The sequence below is a fragment of the Lepisosteus platostomus genome, chromosome 18 (assembly GCF_059453375.1).
Source record: "Lepisosteus platostomus isolate fLepPlt1 chromosome 18, fLepPlt1.hap1, whole genome shotgun sequence".
Lineage (NCBI taxonomy): Eukaryota > Metazoa > Chordata > Actinopteri > Semionotiformes > Lepisosteidae > Lepisosteus > Lepisosteus platostomus.
Window position 1 is genome coordinate 17,184,543 of NC_142628.1, and position 19,781 is coordinate 17,204,323.

A 19,781-nucleotide genomic window follows, 5' to 3' on the forward strand; every position below is an offset into this window, starting at 1 on the left:
GCGTGTCTCTTCTCTAACGGCGTGTCTCTTCTCTAACGGCATGTCTCTTCTTTAACGGCATGTCTCTTCTTTAACGGCGTGTCTCCTCTCTAACGGCGTGTCTCCTCTCTAACGGCGTGTCTGTGCTCTAACGGCGTGTCTCTCCTCTAACGGCGTGTCTGTGCTCTAACGGCGTGTCTGTGCTCTAACGGCGTGTCTGTGCTCTAACGGCGTGTCTCTCCTCTAACGGCGTGTCTGTGCTCTAACGGCGTGTCTGTGCTCTAACGACGTGTCTGTGCTCTAACGGCGTGTCTCTTCTCTAACGGCGTGTCTCTTCTCTAACGGCGTGTCTCCTCTCTAACGGCGTGTCTGTGCTCTAACGGCGTGTCTCTTCTCTAACGGCGTGTCTCCTCTCTAACGGCGTGTCTGTGCTCTAACGGCGTGTCTCTTCTCTAACGGCGTGTCTCTTCTCTAAAGGCGTGTCTCTCCTCTAACGGCGTGTCTGTGCTCTAACGGCGTGTCTCTTCTCTAACGGCGTGTCTGTGCTCTAACGGCGTGTCTGTTCTCTAACGGCGTGTCTCTTCTCTAACGGCGTGTCTCTTCTCTAACGGCGTGTCTGTGCTCTAACGGCGTGTCTGTTCTCTAACGGCGTGTCTCTTCTCTAACGGCGTGTCTCTTCTCTAACGGCGTGTCTGTGCTCTAACGGCGTGTCTCCTCTCTAACGGCGTGTCTGTGCTCTAACGGCGTGTCTCCTCTCTAACGGCGTGTCTGTGCTCTAACGGCGTGTCTCTTCACTAACGGCGTGTCTCTTCACTAACGGCGTGTCTCTTCACTAACGGCGTGTCTCTTCTCTAACGGCGTGTCTCCTCGCTAACGGCGTGTCTGTGCTCTAACGGCGTGTCTCCTCTCTAACGGCGTGTCTGTGCTCTAACGGCATGTCTCTTCACTAACGGCGTGTCTCTTCACTAACGGCGTGTCTCTCCTCTAACGGCGTGTCTCTCCTCTAACGGCGTGTCTCCTCTCTAACTGCGTGTCTGTGCTCTAACGGCGTGTCTCTTCTCTAACGGCGTGTCTGTGCTCTAACGGCGTGTCTCTTCTCTAACGGAGTGTCTCTTCTCTAACGGAGTGTCTCTTCTCTAACGGCGTGTCTGTGCTCTAACTGCGTGTCTGTGCTCTAACAGCGTGTCTCTTCTCTAACGGCATGTCTCTTCTCTAACGGCGTCTCTCTTCTCTATCGGCGTGTCTGTGCTCTAATAGTGCATCAGTGATCTAATGGTGTGTGTTTCTGTGCTCTAACAATGTTTCTGTGCCTCTGTCTCCAGGCTCCTTGTCTCTCAGTGTGCTCCTGGTCTCCCTAGCGGTCACAGTGTGCGCTGTGTGGCTGGTAGCCCTGTGTGGGATCTGCAGCTGGTGCCAACGCAAGCTGGTGAGTGAGAGGAGCAGCACCACACCTTCAGAAAGCCTCCACAGCCCCAGCGCTGTGCAGCACAGGAGCTCTGGTAACACTGGGAGGAGGAAGAGGACAGTAGTAGCTTTTAGCTATTTATCCAGCAGCTCTGTCACCCTGAGCTCAGCAGGTGTGAGCCTGGCCAGTACCTGGACGGGAGACTCCTGGGAAAGCTGAGGCTGCTGCTGGAAGAGGTGTTAGTGGGGCCAGCAGGGGTGGTCCTAATGCCCCAGTATAGTGACGGGGACACTTCAGTCCTTCAGATGAGACGTAAAACCGAGGTCCTGACTCTCTGTGGTCATTAAAAATCCCAGGGCGTCTCTTGAGAAGAGTAGGGGTGTAACCCCGGTGTCCTGGTCACATTCCCCTGGTCTTTACCAGTCATGGCCTCCTAATAACCCCCCTCTCTGAACTGGTTCATCACTCTGCTCTCCTCCCCACTGAGAGCTGGTGTGTGTGAGAGGACTGGAGCATCATCCAGGTGGGGCTGCACACTGTGGGGGTGGAGGGGATCCCCATTACCTGTAAAGAGCTCTGAGTGGAGGGGCCAGAAAAGCGCTATATAAGTGTGAGGAATTATTATCATTGATAATATTTTATAATAGTAATAATAGGGGCTCACACAGTAATAGGAGCTGTAATAGGAGCTCACAGTAGTAGGAGCAGTAATAGGAGCTCACAGTAATAGGAGCTGTAATAGGAGCTCACAGTAATGGGAGCAGTAATAGGAGCTCACAGTAATGGGAGCAGTAATAGGAGCTCTAGCAGTAATAGGAGCAGTAATAGGAGCTCACAGTAATAGGAGCAGTAATAGGAGCTCACAGTAATAGGAGCTGTAATAGGAGCTCACAGTAATAGGAGCAGTAATAGGAGCTCACAGTAATAGGAGCAGTAATAGGAGCTCACAGTAATAGGAGCTGTAATAGGAGCTCACAGTAATAGGAGCAGTAAGGGGAGCAGTAATAGGAGCTCACAATAATAGGAGCAGTAATAGGAGCTCACAGTAATAGGAGCTGTAATAGGAGCAGTAATAGGAGCTCACAGTAATAGGAGCTCACAGTAATAGGAGCTCACAGTAATAGGAGCTGTAATAGGAGCTCACAGTAATAGGAGCAGTAAGGGGAGCAGTAATAGGAGCTCACAGTAATAGGAGCTGTAATAGGAGCAGTAATAGGAGCTCACAGTAATAGGAGCTGTAATAGGAGCAGTAATAGGAGCTCAAAGTAATAGGAGCTCACAGTAATAGGAGCTCACAGTAATAGGAGCTGTAATAGGAGCTCACAGTAATAGGAGCTCACAGTAATAGGAGCAGTAATAGGAGCTCACAGTAAGGGGAGCAGTAATAGGAGCTCGCAGTAATAGGAGCTCACAGTAATAGGAGCAGTAATAGGAGCTCAGTAATGGGAGCAGTGATAGGAGCTCACAGTAGTAGGAGCAGTAATAGGAGCTCTAGCAGTAACGGGAGCAGTAATAGGAGCTCACAGTAATGGGAGCAGTAATAGGAGCTCACAGTAATAGGAGCTCACAGTAATAGGAGCAGTAATAGGAGCTCACAGTAATAGGAGCTCACAGTACTAGGAGCAGTATTAGGAGCTCACAGTAATAGGAGCTGTAATAGGAGCTCACAGTAATGGGAGCAGTAATAGGAGCTCACAGTAATAGGAGCTCACAGTAGTAGGAGCAGTAATAGGAGCTCACAGTAATAGGAGCAGTTATAGGAGCTCACAGTAATAGGAGCTCACAGTAATGGGAGCTCACAGTAATAGGAGCAGTAATAGGAGCAATAATAGGAGCTCACAGTAATAGGAGCTGTAATAGGAGCTCACAGTAATAGGAGCTGTAATAGGAGCTCACAGTAATAGGAGCAGTAATAGGAGCTCACAGTAATAGGAGCTCACAGTAATAGGAGCGCACAGTAATAGGAGCAGTAATAGGAGCTCACAGTAATAGGAGCAGTAATAGGAGCAGTAATAGGAGCTCACAGTAACAGGAGCTCACAGTAACAGGAGCTGTAATAGGAGCTCACAGTAATAGGAGCGCACAGTAATAGGAGCAGTAATAGGAGCTCTCAGTTATAGGAGCTGTAATAGGAGCTCACAGTAATAGGAGCAGTAATAGGAGCTCACAGTAAGGGGAGCAGTAACGGGAGCTGTAATAGGAGCTCACAGTAATAGGAGCTCACAGTAATAGGAGCTCTCAGTTATAGGAGCAGTAATAGGAGCTCACAGTAAGGGGAGCAGTAATGGGAGCTCTGAAGCTCCTAGGAGAGTAACGGGAGCAGTAGGGTGAACACAGAGCACCAGCTGTAATACCAGCAGACACTGGAGCCTCTTCCACAGGAGCCCGCTCTCTCCTCCCCCGAGTAATCAGCGCCTCAGCGCCTGGGGGACTCCGGGATTGTGACCGTGTTTGTGGACTGTTTCAGGAGTCGTCGGGACCCTCAGAGGGACAGCAAGACCGTAAATCCCTTTTAAAGGTTCACCATGTTTTACCACGGTATCAGTAGAGATCAGCATGGCAGTGCACTGTGCCAGCATGGGAATCCAGGCCGATCCCTGGGAGATGCATGGGAAAGAGAAAGCATGACCACAGCCGGCATGGGCACTCAACCCTCTGACTGAACACTGAGGCCTGGCCACAGCGATACTGTACTGAACACTGGCACACCAACACTGTCCTGCACATTGGTACACTGATACTGTACTGCACACTGGCACACCGACACTGTCCTGCACACTGGCACACCGACACTGTACTGAACACTGGCACACTGATACTGTCCTACACACTGGCACACCAACACTGTCCTGCACACTGGTACACCGACACTGTCCTGCACACTGGCACACCGACACTGTCCTGCACACTGGCACACCGACACTGTACTGCACACTGGCACACCGACACTGTACTGAAGACTGGCACACTGATACTGTCCTACACACTGGCACACCAACACTGTCCTGCACACTGGCACAGCGATACTGTACTGCACACTGGCACACCGACACTGTACACGGGCACACAGAGACAGTGTAACACAACACAATGACAGCGTGAAGAAGTATGATACAGTGACTGTGACAAAGCACAATGATAGTAGGACACGTCAGACACTTGGTTCAGCATGGTAAAAGCATGGTGAAATCACTATAATAAGATGGTTGGTAAAGCATGGTGAAGAATGAGGTAAACCACAGTAAATACATAGTATACGCATGGTAAATATCTTTGAAGGTACTGTTTGCTATGGACTGTTTTACTTTTAATCTTTTGATCCAACGATTTGATAAAGGATTGGACTGCAATTAAGTAATGTTATCTCAAGATAGTTGGACTCTGTCCGAGAAGGAGACAGGAGTCTGATGAACTGGAAGGAGAGAGAGAGAGGAGGGAGAGAGGAGTCTGATGAACTGGAAGGAGAGAGAGGAGGGAGAGAGGAGTCTGATGAACTGGAAGGAGAGGGAGAGAGGAGTCTGATGAACTGTACCAGCAGCTCTATCACCCTGGAGCTCAGCAGGTGTGAGCCTGGCCAGTACCTGGATGGGAGACTCCTGGGAAAGCTGAGGCTGCTGCTGGAAGAGGTGTTAGTGGGGCCAGCAGGGGGCGCTCACCCTGCGGTCTGTGTGGGTCCTAATGCCCCAATATAGGACACTATACTGTATCTCGTCCTTCGGTTGAGATGAACTAAATGTATTAATGAGGGAGATGAAATCAATCAGACACTTTTACAGACAGAGATGAGGAAGGAGGATGAAGAGAGAGGCTGTGTCGCTGGGGTGTGAGTCAGCTGGATCACACACACCTGTCAAGCAGAAGCAACACACTCCTCTCTCTGCACACAACTTAATCACCGGCAACACACTGACACACACAGACACACACGCTGATACACATACTGACACACACATTGATCCACTGATACACTGACACACACACTGATATACTGACATACACATTGATACACTGATACACACACTGACACCTACTGATGCACTGATACACACACTGATACACACGCTGATATACTGACATACACATTGATACACTGATACACACACTGACACCTACTGATGCACTGATACACACTGACATACTGATACGCACAGTGACGCACATTGAGACATATATTGATACGCTGAGACACACACTGATACACTGACACACACACTGACATACTGATACACACACTGACACTGAGACATACATTGATACACTGAGACACACACACTGACACAGACATAAATTGATATACTGACACATAGAGACACTGAGACACACACACTGACAAACTGAGACACACACAGACACTGAGACATATATTGATATACTGACACACACACTGACACATGGAGACACTGAGACATATATTGATATACTGACACATACACACACACGCAGAGACACTGAGACGCACACACTGACATACATACAGACAGTGAGACACACACTGACACAGAAGGAGAGAAATACACTCACACACTGATGTCTCTCAGCAATCCCAATTAAGCTCACTTAGCTAATTAACCAAAGATCTCCATAATCTGAAAAGAGGATGAGAGGCTTGAGTCTGTAATTCAGAACAAACAAACACAGCTGTGAGAGAGAAAGGGGTCGGGGCTCAGGGCTGCTCGCCTCCTGCCAGCTCCCTGCGGAGTCCGAGACTGTCTGAGCTGAGCCCTGCTGAGAGGTTCAGTGAATTAGACCTGCAGGGCGCTGTCATCAGCACTCTGGAGCGCTCCAGGAGCACCTCTGGACAGTGCTCTGTCCGCTGTGTCTCCAGTGAATGGACAGTGTGTCCTGGCTCTGTACCCAGTGAATGGACAGTGTGTCCTGGTGCTCTGTCTCCAGTGAATGGACAGTGTGTCCTGGCTCTGTCTCCAGTGAATGGACAGTGCATCCTGTCTCTGTCCCCAATGAATGGACAGTGTGTCCTGGCTCTGTCCCCAGTGAATGGACAGTGTGTCCTGGCTCTGTACCCAGTGAATGGACAGTGTGTCCTGGCTCTGTCCCCAATGAATGGACAGTGTTTCCTGGCTCTGTCTCCAGTGAATGGACAGTGTGTCCTGGCTCTGTCCCCAGTGAATGGACAGTGTGTCCTGTCTCTGTCCCCAATGAATGGACAGTGTTTCCTGGCTCTGTCCCCAGTGAATGGACAGTGTGTCCTGGCTCTGTCCCCAGTGAATGGACAGTGTGTCCTGGCTCTGTCCCCAATGAATCGACAGTGTTTCCTGGCTCTGTCTACAGTGAATGGACAGTGTGTCCTGGCTCTGTCTCCAGTGAATGGACAGTGTCTGGCTCTGTCCTCAGTGAATGGACAGTGTCTGGCTCTGTTTGACTCTCCTCTCCTCCCTCTCTCTCCCTCCTCTCCTTCTCTGTTCCTAAAGATTTTATGATGTTTTAAATTATAGATGAGCTGCTCCTGTCAGAAACAGCACTTGAGAAATCTTTACTCACTGATTCTCTGACTGCTGCATCTCTGTGTGTCAGTGTGTGTGTGATATCTTTCATTGTGTCTGTGTGTGTGATATCTTTCATTGTGTCTGTGTGTGTGATATCTTTCATTGTGTCTGTGTGTGTGGATATCTTTCAGTGTGTCAGTCTGTGTGGATATTTTTAAGTGTGTCTATGTGTGTGTGGATATCTTTCAGTGTGTGTGTGATATCTTTTAGTGTGTCTGTGGGTGTGGATATCTTTCAGTGTGTGTCAGTGTGTGTGTGATATCTTTCAGTGTGTGTCAGTGTGTCTGGATATCTTTCAGTGTGTGTGTGGATATCTTTCAGTGTGTCAGTGTGTGTGGATATCTTTCAGTGTGTATGAATATTTTTAAGTGTATGTGTGAATATCTTTCAGTGTGTGTAAATTGTCCTTCAGTGTGTCTATAAATATCTTTCAGTATGCATGTGTTTCTCAGTGAGTTTGTGTGTGTGTCTGTGAGTTTCTGTGTGTCAGTGGGTTTGAGTGTCAATGTGTGGCTCAGTGGGTTTGTGTATCTCAGTGGGTTTGTGTGTCGGCATGTGTGTCTCAGTGGGTTTGTGTGCGTGTCTGTGTGTCTGTGAGTTTCTGTGTGTGTCAGTGTGTGGCTCAGTGGGTTTGTGTCTGTATCAGTATGAATGTGACGTCAGTGTGTCAGTCTGAGTGTGTCCGCGTGTGTTTTAAACTTACTCAGCCATAACCTTTTCCTTTCCCTTAACAACACTCTCTCCTCCCTCCTCCCTTCTCAATTCAATTCAAGATGCTTTATTGGCATGACCAATGAATAAGCATATACATTTAACATAAAATCTACAGACATTTACAATACAGACACATCATAATATATTTACATACAAACATATGGAACATTATATAATATATAATGTAATTCACACTGTATTATTATTATTGAGAGACAGGCTCAGTGTTGCTCAGGCTGGGACAGGAGATCACACACTGTATTATTATTATTGAGAGACAGGCTCACTGTTCCTCAGGCTGGGAAAGGAGATCACACACTGTATTATTATTATTGAGAGACAGGCTCACTGTCTGTTCCTCAGGCTGGGACAGGAGATCACACACTGTATTATTATTATTGAGAGACAGGCTCACTGTCTGTTCCTCAGGCTGGGACAGGAGATCACACACTGTAATATTATTATTGAGAGACAGGCTCACTGTCTGTTCCTCAGGCTGGGACAGGAGATCACACACTGTAATATTATTATTGAGAGACAGGCTCACTGTCTGTTCCTCAGGCTGGGACAGGAGATCACACACTGTATTATTATTATTGAGAGACAGGCTCACTGTCTGTTCCTCAGGCTGGGACAGGAGATCACACACTGTAATATTATTATTGAGAGACAGGCTCACTGTCTGTTCCTCAGGCTGGGACAGGAGATCACACACTGTAATATTATTATTGAGAGACAGGCTCACTGTCTGTTCCTCAGGCTGGTACAGGAGATCACACACTGTATTATTATTATTGAGAGACAGGCTCACTGTTCCTCAGGCTGGTACAGGAGATCACACACTGTATTATTATTATTGAGAGACAGGCTCACTGTTCCTCAGGCTGGGACAGGAGATCACACACTGTATTATCATTATTGAGAGACAGGCTCACTGTATTATTATACAGGAATTAGCAGGAATTTTGGAGCAGTCTGCAGCTCTTGGTCTCACACTACACGACACAGAAATCAAGTTCCTGCTGTCGCCCACAGAACAGGGGCTGCAACAGAACCTGGCACTGCTAGAGCAGTACTGTCAGACCTGGGCACTGCCAGCCCATCTGGACCCAGAACAGGGGCTGCAGCAGAACCTGGCACTGCTGGAGCAGTACTGTCAGACCTGGGTGTTGACAGTCAATCTGGACAAGACGAGAGTTATGGTTTTCCAGAAGAAAGCCTATGTGTTGTACAGTATGTAAATACCTGATGATGTTTGCAACATAAATGTCTTTAATTGTGTTAATTGTATCTGCTTCAGGAACACTATAATTCATAAGTCATGTCACTAAAGCTAATTGAATTTGAATTTGAGTCGGTATGTATTTGTCTCATAGAGTCTTGTTCCACACTCCTATAGCCTTTGTGTAAAGAAGTGACTCTTTTTCTCAGTTTTAAATGCCATGTAGGTTCAACCAGTGTCCTTGTTTCACTGTTGAGCTTGAGTCCACTAGCCTGACTTTGTTGGTGTCTTAGGTTTTTGAATACTTGTGTCAGTGTGATCTTTTATCCTTTATTTTCATGACTAAAGAGATTCAGATCCTTCAGTGTGTCGCTGTAGTACAGTTCTTTGAGCCCAGGAATGTATCTGGTTACTAGTTGTAGCCAATACTTTAATACTCAATTTATTACTTCTCTCTCTCCCTCCTCTCTCCTCTCTCTCAGGGGAAGAGGTATAAGCCCAGCTTGGAGACAGCAGGGACCCCAGACTCCACTCGTGGCCGTGGGGAGAAGAAAGCCATCAAGTAGGTGCTGTAGAGGGGGATGGGGTGTGGGTGCCCCAAAACATACAGGCAAATGAGAGAGACCCCCCACCAAGTCTGGGGACACTTGATCTCATTAACGTGAGATCGCACCTCCAGCTTATCACAACTGCTCCACACTTCACAGAGCAAACAAGAATGGCACCCCGAAGTCTTTTCATTAGACCATAGGTGATAGGAGAATAGTGCGCCCCAATATCTCCATCAGAAGATCAGTAGTGACTGCACTGGCCAAGGACCTGTCCTTCCTGTCCAGCCTGCAGGCCAGTGGCCAGTCAGCACAAGAGTCAGAGCCTCACTCTGAACGGCACCAGTAAGCTGATACAAACCAGCAGTGATGGTACACAACAGCACACCAGCAGGGTGTCATCACGAACCAGCAGGGTGTCATTATGAATCAGTAGTGTGCCTCTATGACCAGCAGGGTGTCATTATAAACCAGCAGGGTGTCATTATGACCATTAGGGTGTCATTATAAACCAGCAGGGTGTCATTATGACCAGCAGTGTGTCATTATACACCAGCAGTGTGTCATTATGAATGAGTAGTGTGTCATTATGAACCAGAAGTGTGTCATTATACACCAGCAGTGTGTCATTATGAATGAGTAGCGTGTCATTATGAATGAGTAGTGTGTCATTATGAACCAGCAGTTTGTCATTATACACCTGCAGGTTGTCATTATGAACCAGCAGGGTGTCATTATAAACCTGCAGTGTGTCATTTTGAATGAGTAGCGTGTCATTATGAATGAGTAGTGTGTCATTATGAACCAGCAGTTTGTCATTATACACCTGCAGGGTGTCATTATGAACCAGCAGGGTGTCATTATAAACCTGCAGTGTGTCATTTTGAATGAGTAGTGTGTCATTATGAATCAGTAGTGTGTCATTATACACCAGCAGTGTGTCATTATGAACCAGCAGGGTGTCATTATATACCAGCAGGGTGTCATTATGAACCACAGGGTGTCATTATAAACCTGCAGTGTGTCATTTTGAATGAGTAGTGTGTCATTATGAATCAGTACTGTGTCATTATACACCAGCAGGGTGTCATTATATACCAGCAGGGTGTCATTATGAACCACAGGGTGTCATTATAAACCTGCAGTGTGTCATTTTGAATGAGTAGTGTGTCATTATGAATCAGTACTGTGTCATTATACACCAGCAGGGTGTCATTATGAACCAGCAGTGTGTCATTATAAACCTGCAGTGTGTCATTATGAACCAGCAGTGTGCCATTATAAACCTGCAGTGTGTCATTATGAATCAGTAGTGTGTCATTATACACCAGCAGGTTGTCATTAAACACCAGCAGTGTGTCATTATGAACCAGCAGGGTGTCATTATGAACCAGCAGGTTGTCATTATGAACCAGCAGGGTGTCATTATAAACCTGCAGTGTGTCATTTTGAATGAGTAGTGTGTCATTATGAATCAGTAGTGTGTCATTATACACCAGCAGGGTGTCATTATGAACCAGCAGGGTGTCATTATGAACCAGCAGGTTGTCATTATGAACCAGCAGGGTGTCATTATACACCAGCAGGTTGTCATTATACACCAGCAGTGTGTCATTATGAACCAGCAGGGTGTCATTATGAACCAGCAGGTTGTCATTATGAACCAGCAGGGTGTCATTATAAACCTGCAGTGTGTCATTTTGAATGAGTAGTGTGTCATTATGAATCAGTAGTGTGTCATTATACACCAGCAGGTTGTCATTATGAACCAGCAGGGTGTCATTATAAACCTGCAGTGTGTCATTTTGAATGAGTAGTGTGTCATTATGAACCAGCAGTGTGCCATTATAAACCTGCAGTGTGTCATTATGAATCAGTAGTGTGTCATTATACACCAGCAGTGTGTCATTATGAACCAGCAGGGTGTCATTATACACCAGCAGGTTGTCATTATGAACCAGCAGGGTGTCATTATAAACCTGCAGTGTGTCATTTTGAATGAGTAGTGTGTCATTATGAACCAGCAGGGTGTCATTATACACCAGCAGTGTGTCATTATGAACCAGCAGGGTGTCATTATGAACCAGCAGGTTGTCATTATGAACCAGCAGGGTGTCATTATAAACCTGCAGTGTGTCATTTTGAATGAGTAGTGTGTCATTATGAATCAGTAGTGTGTCATTATACACCACCAGTGTGTCATTATGAATCTGTAGTGTGTCATTATACACCAGCAGGGTGTCATTATAAACCAGCAGGGTGTCATTATGACCAGCAGGGTGTCATTATGAACCAGCAGGGTGTCATTATGAACCAGCAGGGTGCCATTATGACCAGCAGGGTGTCATTATGAACCAGCAGTGTGTCATTATACACCAGCAGGGTGTCATTATAAACCACCAGTGTGCCATTATGACCAGCAGGGTGTCATTATGAACCAGCAGGGTGTCATTATGAACCAGCAGGGTGCCATTATGACCAGCAGGGTGTCATTATGAACCAGCAGGGTGCCATTATGAACCAGCAGGGTGCCTCTCTGGCCTCTCTGGGCTGCAGCAGGGACCCTGTGATGTCGCACAAGCTGCAGCTCAGACCCCACCCCGGGGTGATGAAGTAACCAGGGCAGAGTCCAGGTGTGCTGTCGGCATGGTCCCGGTTCTGGTTCTGGTTTCTTGTGTCGTGGATGGATGTCCTGTGGGCTCTCTCGTCCTCTCCCTCTCTCCCTCTCTCCCTCCCTCCCTCTCTAATCTGTTCATTCTCCTTCCCTCCCAAACACAGCGCCGCGTCTGGCCCGCTCCGGCCTGCCTCAGCCCAGGATTCTGCTGGACCTCCGGTTCACTGCCCTGTCCTTCCTCTCTCCCCCTCTCTCTCTCTCTCTGTCTCTCTGTCTCTCGCTCCTGGTCGTCACGGTGTTTCTGTGCTGCCGCCCGGTGCTCTCCTGGTGTTTACATGTTGTTCAACTGCTTTTCCTCCTCTGGTGTGGTCGTTTCCTGTCTGCTGTGATGTCACTCCATCCTTTCTCCTTCCTCAACAGGCGCTGCTGTGATCTGCTCTGTGTGTGTGTCTGGGATTTACTCTTCTGTTCTTCAGAAACTACCCCACCCCTGCACGCCCCCTCAGCTGGGGTCTAATTGTTTTTTACCCCCAGCACAAGATAGAGACACACAGCTCTGCTACAAGGGGCTGGGATTCTTCCCCCTCCTCAGTCTGTCTCTGCTGCTTCTTTCTCTCTCTGGTCCCTGTTGTGAGAATGGGGGTCACCACCCCACCTGACTGGGAGGGGCTTCTTCATTCACCCCGCCCCTGCCTCGACACAGCCACCCCCTCTTCTGGAGCAAGCCCCTCCCCCAGTTCAAGCCCCTCCCATCTGCCACAGGTTCATCCCATACTTTGCAGACCTGCCACTCCCCTAGCCCAGAGACTCCACTCCGTTATTGGGCCAAGAGAGCTGCTGCCCCTCATTAGACAACCCCGCCCCCTTCCCTTCCACGCCCACCCCCTAAAGCCACACCCCTTTCTGTATAACCTCCGTGGCCAACTCCCCCCGGCTGGCTGAAGCCCCTCCCTGCGCGGGGCCGGCCCCGCCCCCGGGCCGCTGTGATTGGTGTGTTGCTCTGACGTGTCTCTCTCTCTGGCGCAGTGATCTAGACAGAGACTTTTGGAATAACAATGACAGCACAGTGCAGCAGAAATGGAGCTCCTACCCCCCCAAGGAGTTTGTTCTTAACATGTCTCCCTATGCCCCATACGGAGATCCGCGCCTCACGCTCAAGTGAGTCTGGGTGGTGTGCTGGTAAGAGACGTCTCGCTGCGCAGGGCTGTACCGAAGGGGGGGCACCGCGCTGTCCCTCACCCCCAGACCCCTGTGCCCCCGAATCACTGAGGAGCGCGGTGTGGCGCACAGGCTGGCCTGCCATACAGACACCGAGCCCCACACGGACACACAGCTCGGCACCGTCGAAGCTTCTGAGGGAGCCACAGGACACAGCCGGGACAGGGAGGGACAGCCGTGTGTCCACTCTGCACAGTGAAGGACAGCTGTGTGTCCACTCTGCATAGTGAGGGACAGCTGCGTGTCCACTCTGCACAGTGAGGGACAGCAGTGTGTCCACTCTGCACAGTGAGGGACAGCAGTGTGTCCACTCTGCACAGTGAGGGCCAGCAGTGTGTCCAGTCAGGACAGGGAGGGCCAGCAGTGTGTCCAGTCAGGACAGGGAGGGCCAGCAGTGTCTCCTGTCTGGACAGGGGGGTCATGTATGGATTTGTCAGAGTTCAGGCTGCAGATTTTCAGACAAGTGCATCTACTGAAACCAAAACACTCACATAAACACAGATACACGAGCAGATGTGTCCAGTCAGTACAGTAGTTCAGGACAGTGAGGGCCAGCAGTGTGTCCAGTCAGTATACTGAGAGACAGCAGTGTGTCCAGTCAGTACACTGAGAGACAGCAGTGTGCCCGGTCAGTCCAGTGAGGACCAGCAGTGTGTCCAGTCAGGACAGTGAGGGCCAGTAGTGTGTCCAGTCAGTATACTGAGAGACAGCAGTGTGTCCAGTCAGTCCAGTGAGAGACAGCAGTGTGTCCAGTCAGTCCAGTGAGGACCAGCAGTGTGTCCAGTCAGTATACTGAGAGCAGTGTGTCCAGTCAGTCCAGTGAGGGCCAGCAGTGTGTCCAGTCAGTATACTGAGAGACAGCAGTGTGTCCAGTCAGTACACTGAGAGAGAGCAGTGTGCCCGGTCAGTCCAGTGAGGACCAGCAGTGTGTCCAGTCAGGACAGTGAGGGCCAGCAGTGTGTCCAGTCAGTCCAGTGAGGGCCAGCAGTGTGTCCAGTCAGTACACTGAGAGACAGCAGTGTGTCCAGTCTGTCCAGTGGGGACCAGCAGTGTGTCCAGTCAGGACAGGGAGGGCCAGCAGAGTTCAGGCTGCAGATTTTCAGACAAGTGCATCAACTGAAACCAAAACACTCACATAAACACAGATACACAAGCAGATGTGTCCAGTCAGTACAGTAGTTCAGGACAGTGAGGGCCAGCAGTGTGTCCACTAGGGCAGTAGTTCAGTCCAGTGAGAGACAGCAGTGTGTCCGGTAAGTCCAGTGAGGGCCAGCAGTGTGTCCAGTCAGTACACTGAGAGACAGCAGTGTGTCCAGTCAGTATACTGAGAGACAGCAGTGTGTCCAGTCAGTCCAGTGGGGAGCAGCAGTGTGTCCAGTCGGGACAGTGAGGGCCAGCAGTGTGTCCAGTCAGTACACTGAGAGACAGCAGTGTGTCCAGTCAGTCCAGTGAGGACCAGCAGTGTGTCCAGTCAGTACACTGAGAGACAGCAGTGTGTCCAGTCAGTCCAGTGGGGACCAGCAGTGTGTCCAGTCAGTCCAGTGAGGACCAGCAGTGTGTCCAGTCAGTACGCTGAGAGACAGCAGTGTGTCCAGTCAGTCCAGTGAGGACCAGCAGTGTGTCCAGTCAGTACACTGAGAGACAGCAGTGTGTCCAGTCATTCCAGTGAGGGCCAGCAGCTCCAGCACTACTCTCTGTCTGGCAGGTGCTGTGCTGACGCAGATGCACTGTAGACAGTGTCCATCTGTGTCCGAGCTGCTGCTGACACTGTGTGACCCCACTTCCTTCACACCAGAAGAGTACAGCTGACACAACACCCTCACCCGGGCCTGTATACCAGGACACAGCCTCTGTGACCCAACACCCCCAAACACCCCCAAGCACCCCCACTTTGCCCCATCTTCCCTACAGCCCTGCCTAGCTCTCACTGTCCCCACAACCCCACTTTCTCACTGACCCCATCCCCCCCCGAACTCTGACCTTTCCCCTCCAGCCCATGGGGTGCAAAACCATGGAGACGGACAACCCTCGTTAACCCTCCTCCCCCCACACCCCCCTCCCCTTCCCCGGCACGCACACCACCCCCGCACGACCCTGCATCACCGACACTAAACTAACCAGTCACCCCTCAATTAACTCCCTCGTTAAGCAATTAGCGCCCGCTCGCCCCCCCTCAGTGCGCCACAGAGGGTTGCCCGTTGTGAGTGGGCGAGGGGTCTGCTGTGTGGCACTGTGTCGGTCTCGCTGAGCTCCGCTTCACTCTCGGTCTGGCAGTGCTCCAGCCTGAAAATGACGCCTCTCCTGTTTGATTTCTCTCTGTTGCTGTTCTTGCTGTTGTTGTCCCCATTGTTGTGAAAATGTCGTGGTTCTGGTGTAACGCTGTGGGTGGAGGAGTAGATTGCACACGCCAGGCAGCAGGCAGGAAACCGGCAGAGCACACTCCCTCTGTACAGCAGTCTGATCCGCTCCAGGTGTGACAGTGCAGTCAGACTCCCAGTGCACAGCAGTCTGATCCACTTCAGGTGTGACAGTGCAGCCAGTCAGACTCCCAGTGCGCAGCAGTCTGATCCACTTCAGGTGTGACAGTGCAGTCAGTCAGACTCCCAGTGCGCAGCAGTCTGATCCACTTCAGGTGTGACAGTGCAGCCAGTCAGACTCCCAGTGCGCAGCAGTCTGATCCGCTCCAGGTGTGACAGTGCAGTCAGTCAGACTCCCAGTGCGCAGCAGTCTGATCCACTTCAGGTGTGACAGTGCTGTCAGTCAGAATCCCAGTGCGCAGCAGTCTGATCCACTTCAGGTGTGACAGTGCTGTCAGTCAGACTCCCTCTGTACAGCAGTCTGATCCGCTCCAGGTGTGACAGTGCAGCCAGTCAGACTCCCAGTGCTCAGCAGTCTGATCTACTCCAGGTGTGACTGTGCTGTCAGACTCCCAGTGCGCAGCAGTCTGATCCACTCCAGGTGTGACAGTTCAGTGAGACTCCCAGTGTGAAGCAGTCTGATCCACTCCAGGTGTGACAGTGCAGTCAGACTCCCAGTGGACAGCAGTCATATCCGCTCCAGGTGTGACAGTGCTGTCAGGTAGACTCCCAGTGCTCAGCAGTCTGATCTGCTCCAGGTGTGACAGTGCAGTCAGACTCCCAGTGCACAACAGTCTGATCTGCTCCAGGTGTGACAGTGCAGTCACACTCCCAATGCACAGGCATCTCTCCACACTTTTCTGATGAAACTCAGAAAGGATGTTGAGTATCAGTGGGTGAACTTTCTCAATACCACCTTTAGTACAATGGTGGCTTGGTAGTTAGCACTGCTGCCTGATAGATAGACATTCTAGCCTGCATCACCCTCAGTGTGGAGTCTGTGTGCTATCCTCGGGGCCACCTGGCTGTTTGGGTGATGTAGTGTTTCAAAATTTTGTGTTTGGATATGAATTTTTTTTGGAAGCCAACATGATCTCAACATGACCACAACACAAGAACACCACAACAACTACACAACCAACACAAGAGTGGCTTAACAACTACACAACATCAGCAAGACCAACACAACCTCAACATGACCAACACAAGACTGGCTTAACAACTACACAACGTCAACAAGACCAACACAACACTACACAACCCCAACATGAAAAACACAAGACCAGCACACCACCTACACAACCTCAACAAGACCAACACAATCTCTACACAACCTCAACATGACCAAAACAAGACCAGCACACCCACTACACAACCTCAACAAGACCAACACAATCTCTACACAACCCCAACATGACCAAAACAAGACCAGCACAACTACACAACCTCATCATAACCAACACAAGACAAACACAACTTCACCTAGACAACAACACAAGACCAAAACAACCTCAAGATAACCAGCACAACAACTACACAACCTCAACATAACCACAGCACAACCAACACGACCAACATACCAGCTGCACAACCTCAACAAGACCACAACACAAGACCAGCACACAGGCCGGCTGCTGACTCTCACCCCCAGCGTTACAGCTATACAGCGACACGGTTCCTCTTCCTGCTGCTGTTCGGAGCATCATGGGAATGCCTCTGGTCGGCTTGTTCTCCCAGCATGCTCTGCCCCCGTGCTGTGCTGTCTGTGCTCTGACTGTCCGACTCTGGAAACTGCTGACCTCCTTCTCTCTCTCTCTCGCTGCCCCCCGCCCCCCTCCCTCTCTCCCCCTCTCAGTGGGTCGGTGCCGGGGGGGCAGCGGGGGGCGCTGGGGGGGGACGGGGAGGGGGGGCCGCGGCGCAGCGACAGCTCGAAGAGTGTGACGTCAGGTGGAGGGAAGATGGGGAGATGGCAGACTGTGCAGAGCCACCTGCACTCCGGCACCCTGAGGCCCAGCAAGTGAGTGACACACAGAGTGAGGGGGGTCTGTGTCAGTGTGTCAGTAACACACGGGGTGTGTGTGTCAGTGTGTCAGTAACACACGGGGTGTGTGTGTCAGTGTGTTGTGTGTCAGTGTGTCAGTAACACACATAGTGAGAGGGGGGTCTGTGTCAGTGTGTCAGTAACGCACGGGGTGTGTGTGTCAGTGTGACAGTAACACATGGTGTGAGTGTGTCAGTGTGTTGTGTGTCAGTGTGTCAGTAACACATGAGGTGTGTGTGTCAGTGTGTTGTGTGTCAGTGTGTCAGTAACACATGGTGTGAGTGTGTCAGTGTGTTGTGTGTCAGTGTGTCAGTAACACATGGTGTGAGTGTGTCAGTGTGTTGTGTGTCAGTGTGTCAGTAACACATGGTGTGAGTGTGTCAGTGTGTTGTGTGTCAGTGTGTCAGTAACACATGGTGTGAGTGTGTCAGTGTGTTGTGTGTCAGTGTGACAGTAACACATGGTGTGAGTGTGTCAGTGTGTTGTGTGTCAGTGTGTCAGTAACACAGGAGGTGTGTGTCAGTGTGTTCCTTGTCAGTGTGTCAGTAACACACAAGATGTGTATGTCAGTGTGTTGTGTGTCAGTGTGTCAGTAACACATGGTGTGAGTGTGTCAGTGTGTTGTGTGTCAGTGTGTCAGTAACACATGAGGTGTGTGTGTCAGTGTGTTGTGTGTCAGTGTGTCAGTAACACATGGTGTGAGTGTGTCAGTGTGTTGTGTGTCAGTGTGTCAGTAACACATGGTGTGAGTGTGTCAGTGTGTTGTGTGTCAGTGTGACAGTAACACATGGTGTGAGTGTGTCAGTGTGTTGTGTGTCAGTGTGTCAGTAACGCACGGGGTGTGTGTGTCAGTGTGACAGTAACACATGGTGTGAGTGTGTCAGTGTGTTGTGTGTCAGTGTGTCAGTAACACATGAGGTGTGTGTGTCAGTGTGTTGTGTGTCAGTGTGTCAGTAACACATGGTGTGAGTGTGTCAGTGTGTTGTGTGTCAGTGTGTCAGTAACACATGGTGTGAGTGTGTCAGTGTGTTGTGTGTCAGTGTGACAGTAACACATGGTGTGAGTGTGTCAGTGTGTTGTGTGTCAGTGTGTCAGTAACACAGGAGGTGTGTGTCAGTGTGTTCCTTGTCAGTGTGTCAGTAACACACAAGATGTGTATGTCAGTGTGTTGTGTGTCAGTGTGTCAGTAACACACAAGATGTGTATATCAGTGTGTTGTGTGTCAGTGTGTCAGTAACACATGAGGTGTGTGTGTCAGTGTGTTGTGTGTCAGTGTGTCAGTAACACATGAGGTGTGTGTGTCAGTGTGTTGTGTGTCAGTGTGACAGTAACACATGGTGTGAGTGTGTCAGTGTGTCAGTAACACATGGTGTGAGTGTGTCAGTGTGTTGTGTGTCAGTGTGACAGTAACACATGGTGTGAGTGTGTCAGTGTGTTGTGTGTCAGTGTGACAGTAACACATGGTGTGAGTGTGTCAGTGTGTCAGTAACACAGGAGGTGTGTGTCAGTGTGTTCCTTGTCAGTGTGTCAGTAACACACAAGATGTGTATGTCAGTGTGTTGTGTGTCAGTGTGTCAGTAACACACAAGATGTGTATATCAGTGTGTTGTGTGTCAGTGTGTCAGTAACACATGAGGTGTGTGTGTCAGTGTGTCAGTAACACATGAGGTGTGTGTGTCAGTGTGTTGTGTGTCAGTGTGTCAGTAACACACGAGATGTGTGTGTCAGTGTGTTGTGTCAGTGTGTCAGTAACACACGAGGTGTGTGTGTCAGTGTGTTGCGTGTCAGTGTGTAACACACAAGGTGTGTGTCTGTGTTGTGTGTCAGTGTGTCAGTAACACACGAGATGTGTGTGTCAGTGTGTTGTGTCTCAGTGTGTCAATAACACACGAGGTGTGTGTGTCAGTGTGTTGCGTCTCAGTGTGTTTGTAACACACGAGGTGTGTGTGTCAGTGTGTTCTGTGTCAATGTGTCAGTAACACGTGGTGTGTGTGTCAGTAACACACGAGGTGTGTGTGTTGTAAGTCAGTAACACACGAGGTGTGTGTGTCTGTGTTGTGAGTCAGTAACACATGAGGTCTGTGTGTCTGTGTTTCTGTAACACATGAGGTGTGTGTCAGTGTGTTGTGTGTCATTGTGTCAATAACACACAAGGTGTGTGTATCTGTGTGTCAGTGTG

General features: G+C 49.7%; 1 protein-coding gene across 15 annotated transcripts in view; it reads left to right on the forward strand.

Moving 5' to 3' along the window:
- LOC148645824 (synaptotagmin-7-like) overlaps nt 1-19,781 on the forward strand; it is a 92,750-nt gene that overhangs the window by 32,531 nt on the left and 40,438 nt on the right. For 7 of the 15 annotated variants that reach the window (XR_015928128.1, XR_015928129.1, XM_088611382.1 and 4 more), the window contains 5 exons: nt 1,302-1,405; nt 3,852-3,902; nt 9,307-9,386; nt 13,013-13,144; nt 17,417-17,578. Coding sequence is in view for 13 of the 15 variants with exons in the window: in XM_088611382.1 (XP_088467508.1) it covers nt 1,302-1,405; nt 3,852-3,902; nt 9,307-9,386; nt 13,013-13,144; nt 17,417-17,578 (529 nt within the window). In the remaining 2 variants the exon portion in view is untranslated. Of the gene's footprint in view, nt 1-1,301; nt 1,406-3,851; nt 3,903-9,306; nt 9,387-12,150; nt 13,145-17,416; nt 17,579-19,781 lie in introns of those variants that run through there. The other 8 variants (XM_088611384.1, XM_088611385.1, XM_088611390.1 and 5 more) reach the window with 6 other exon arrangements.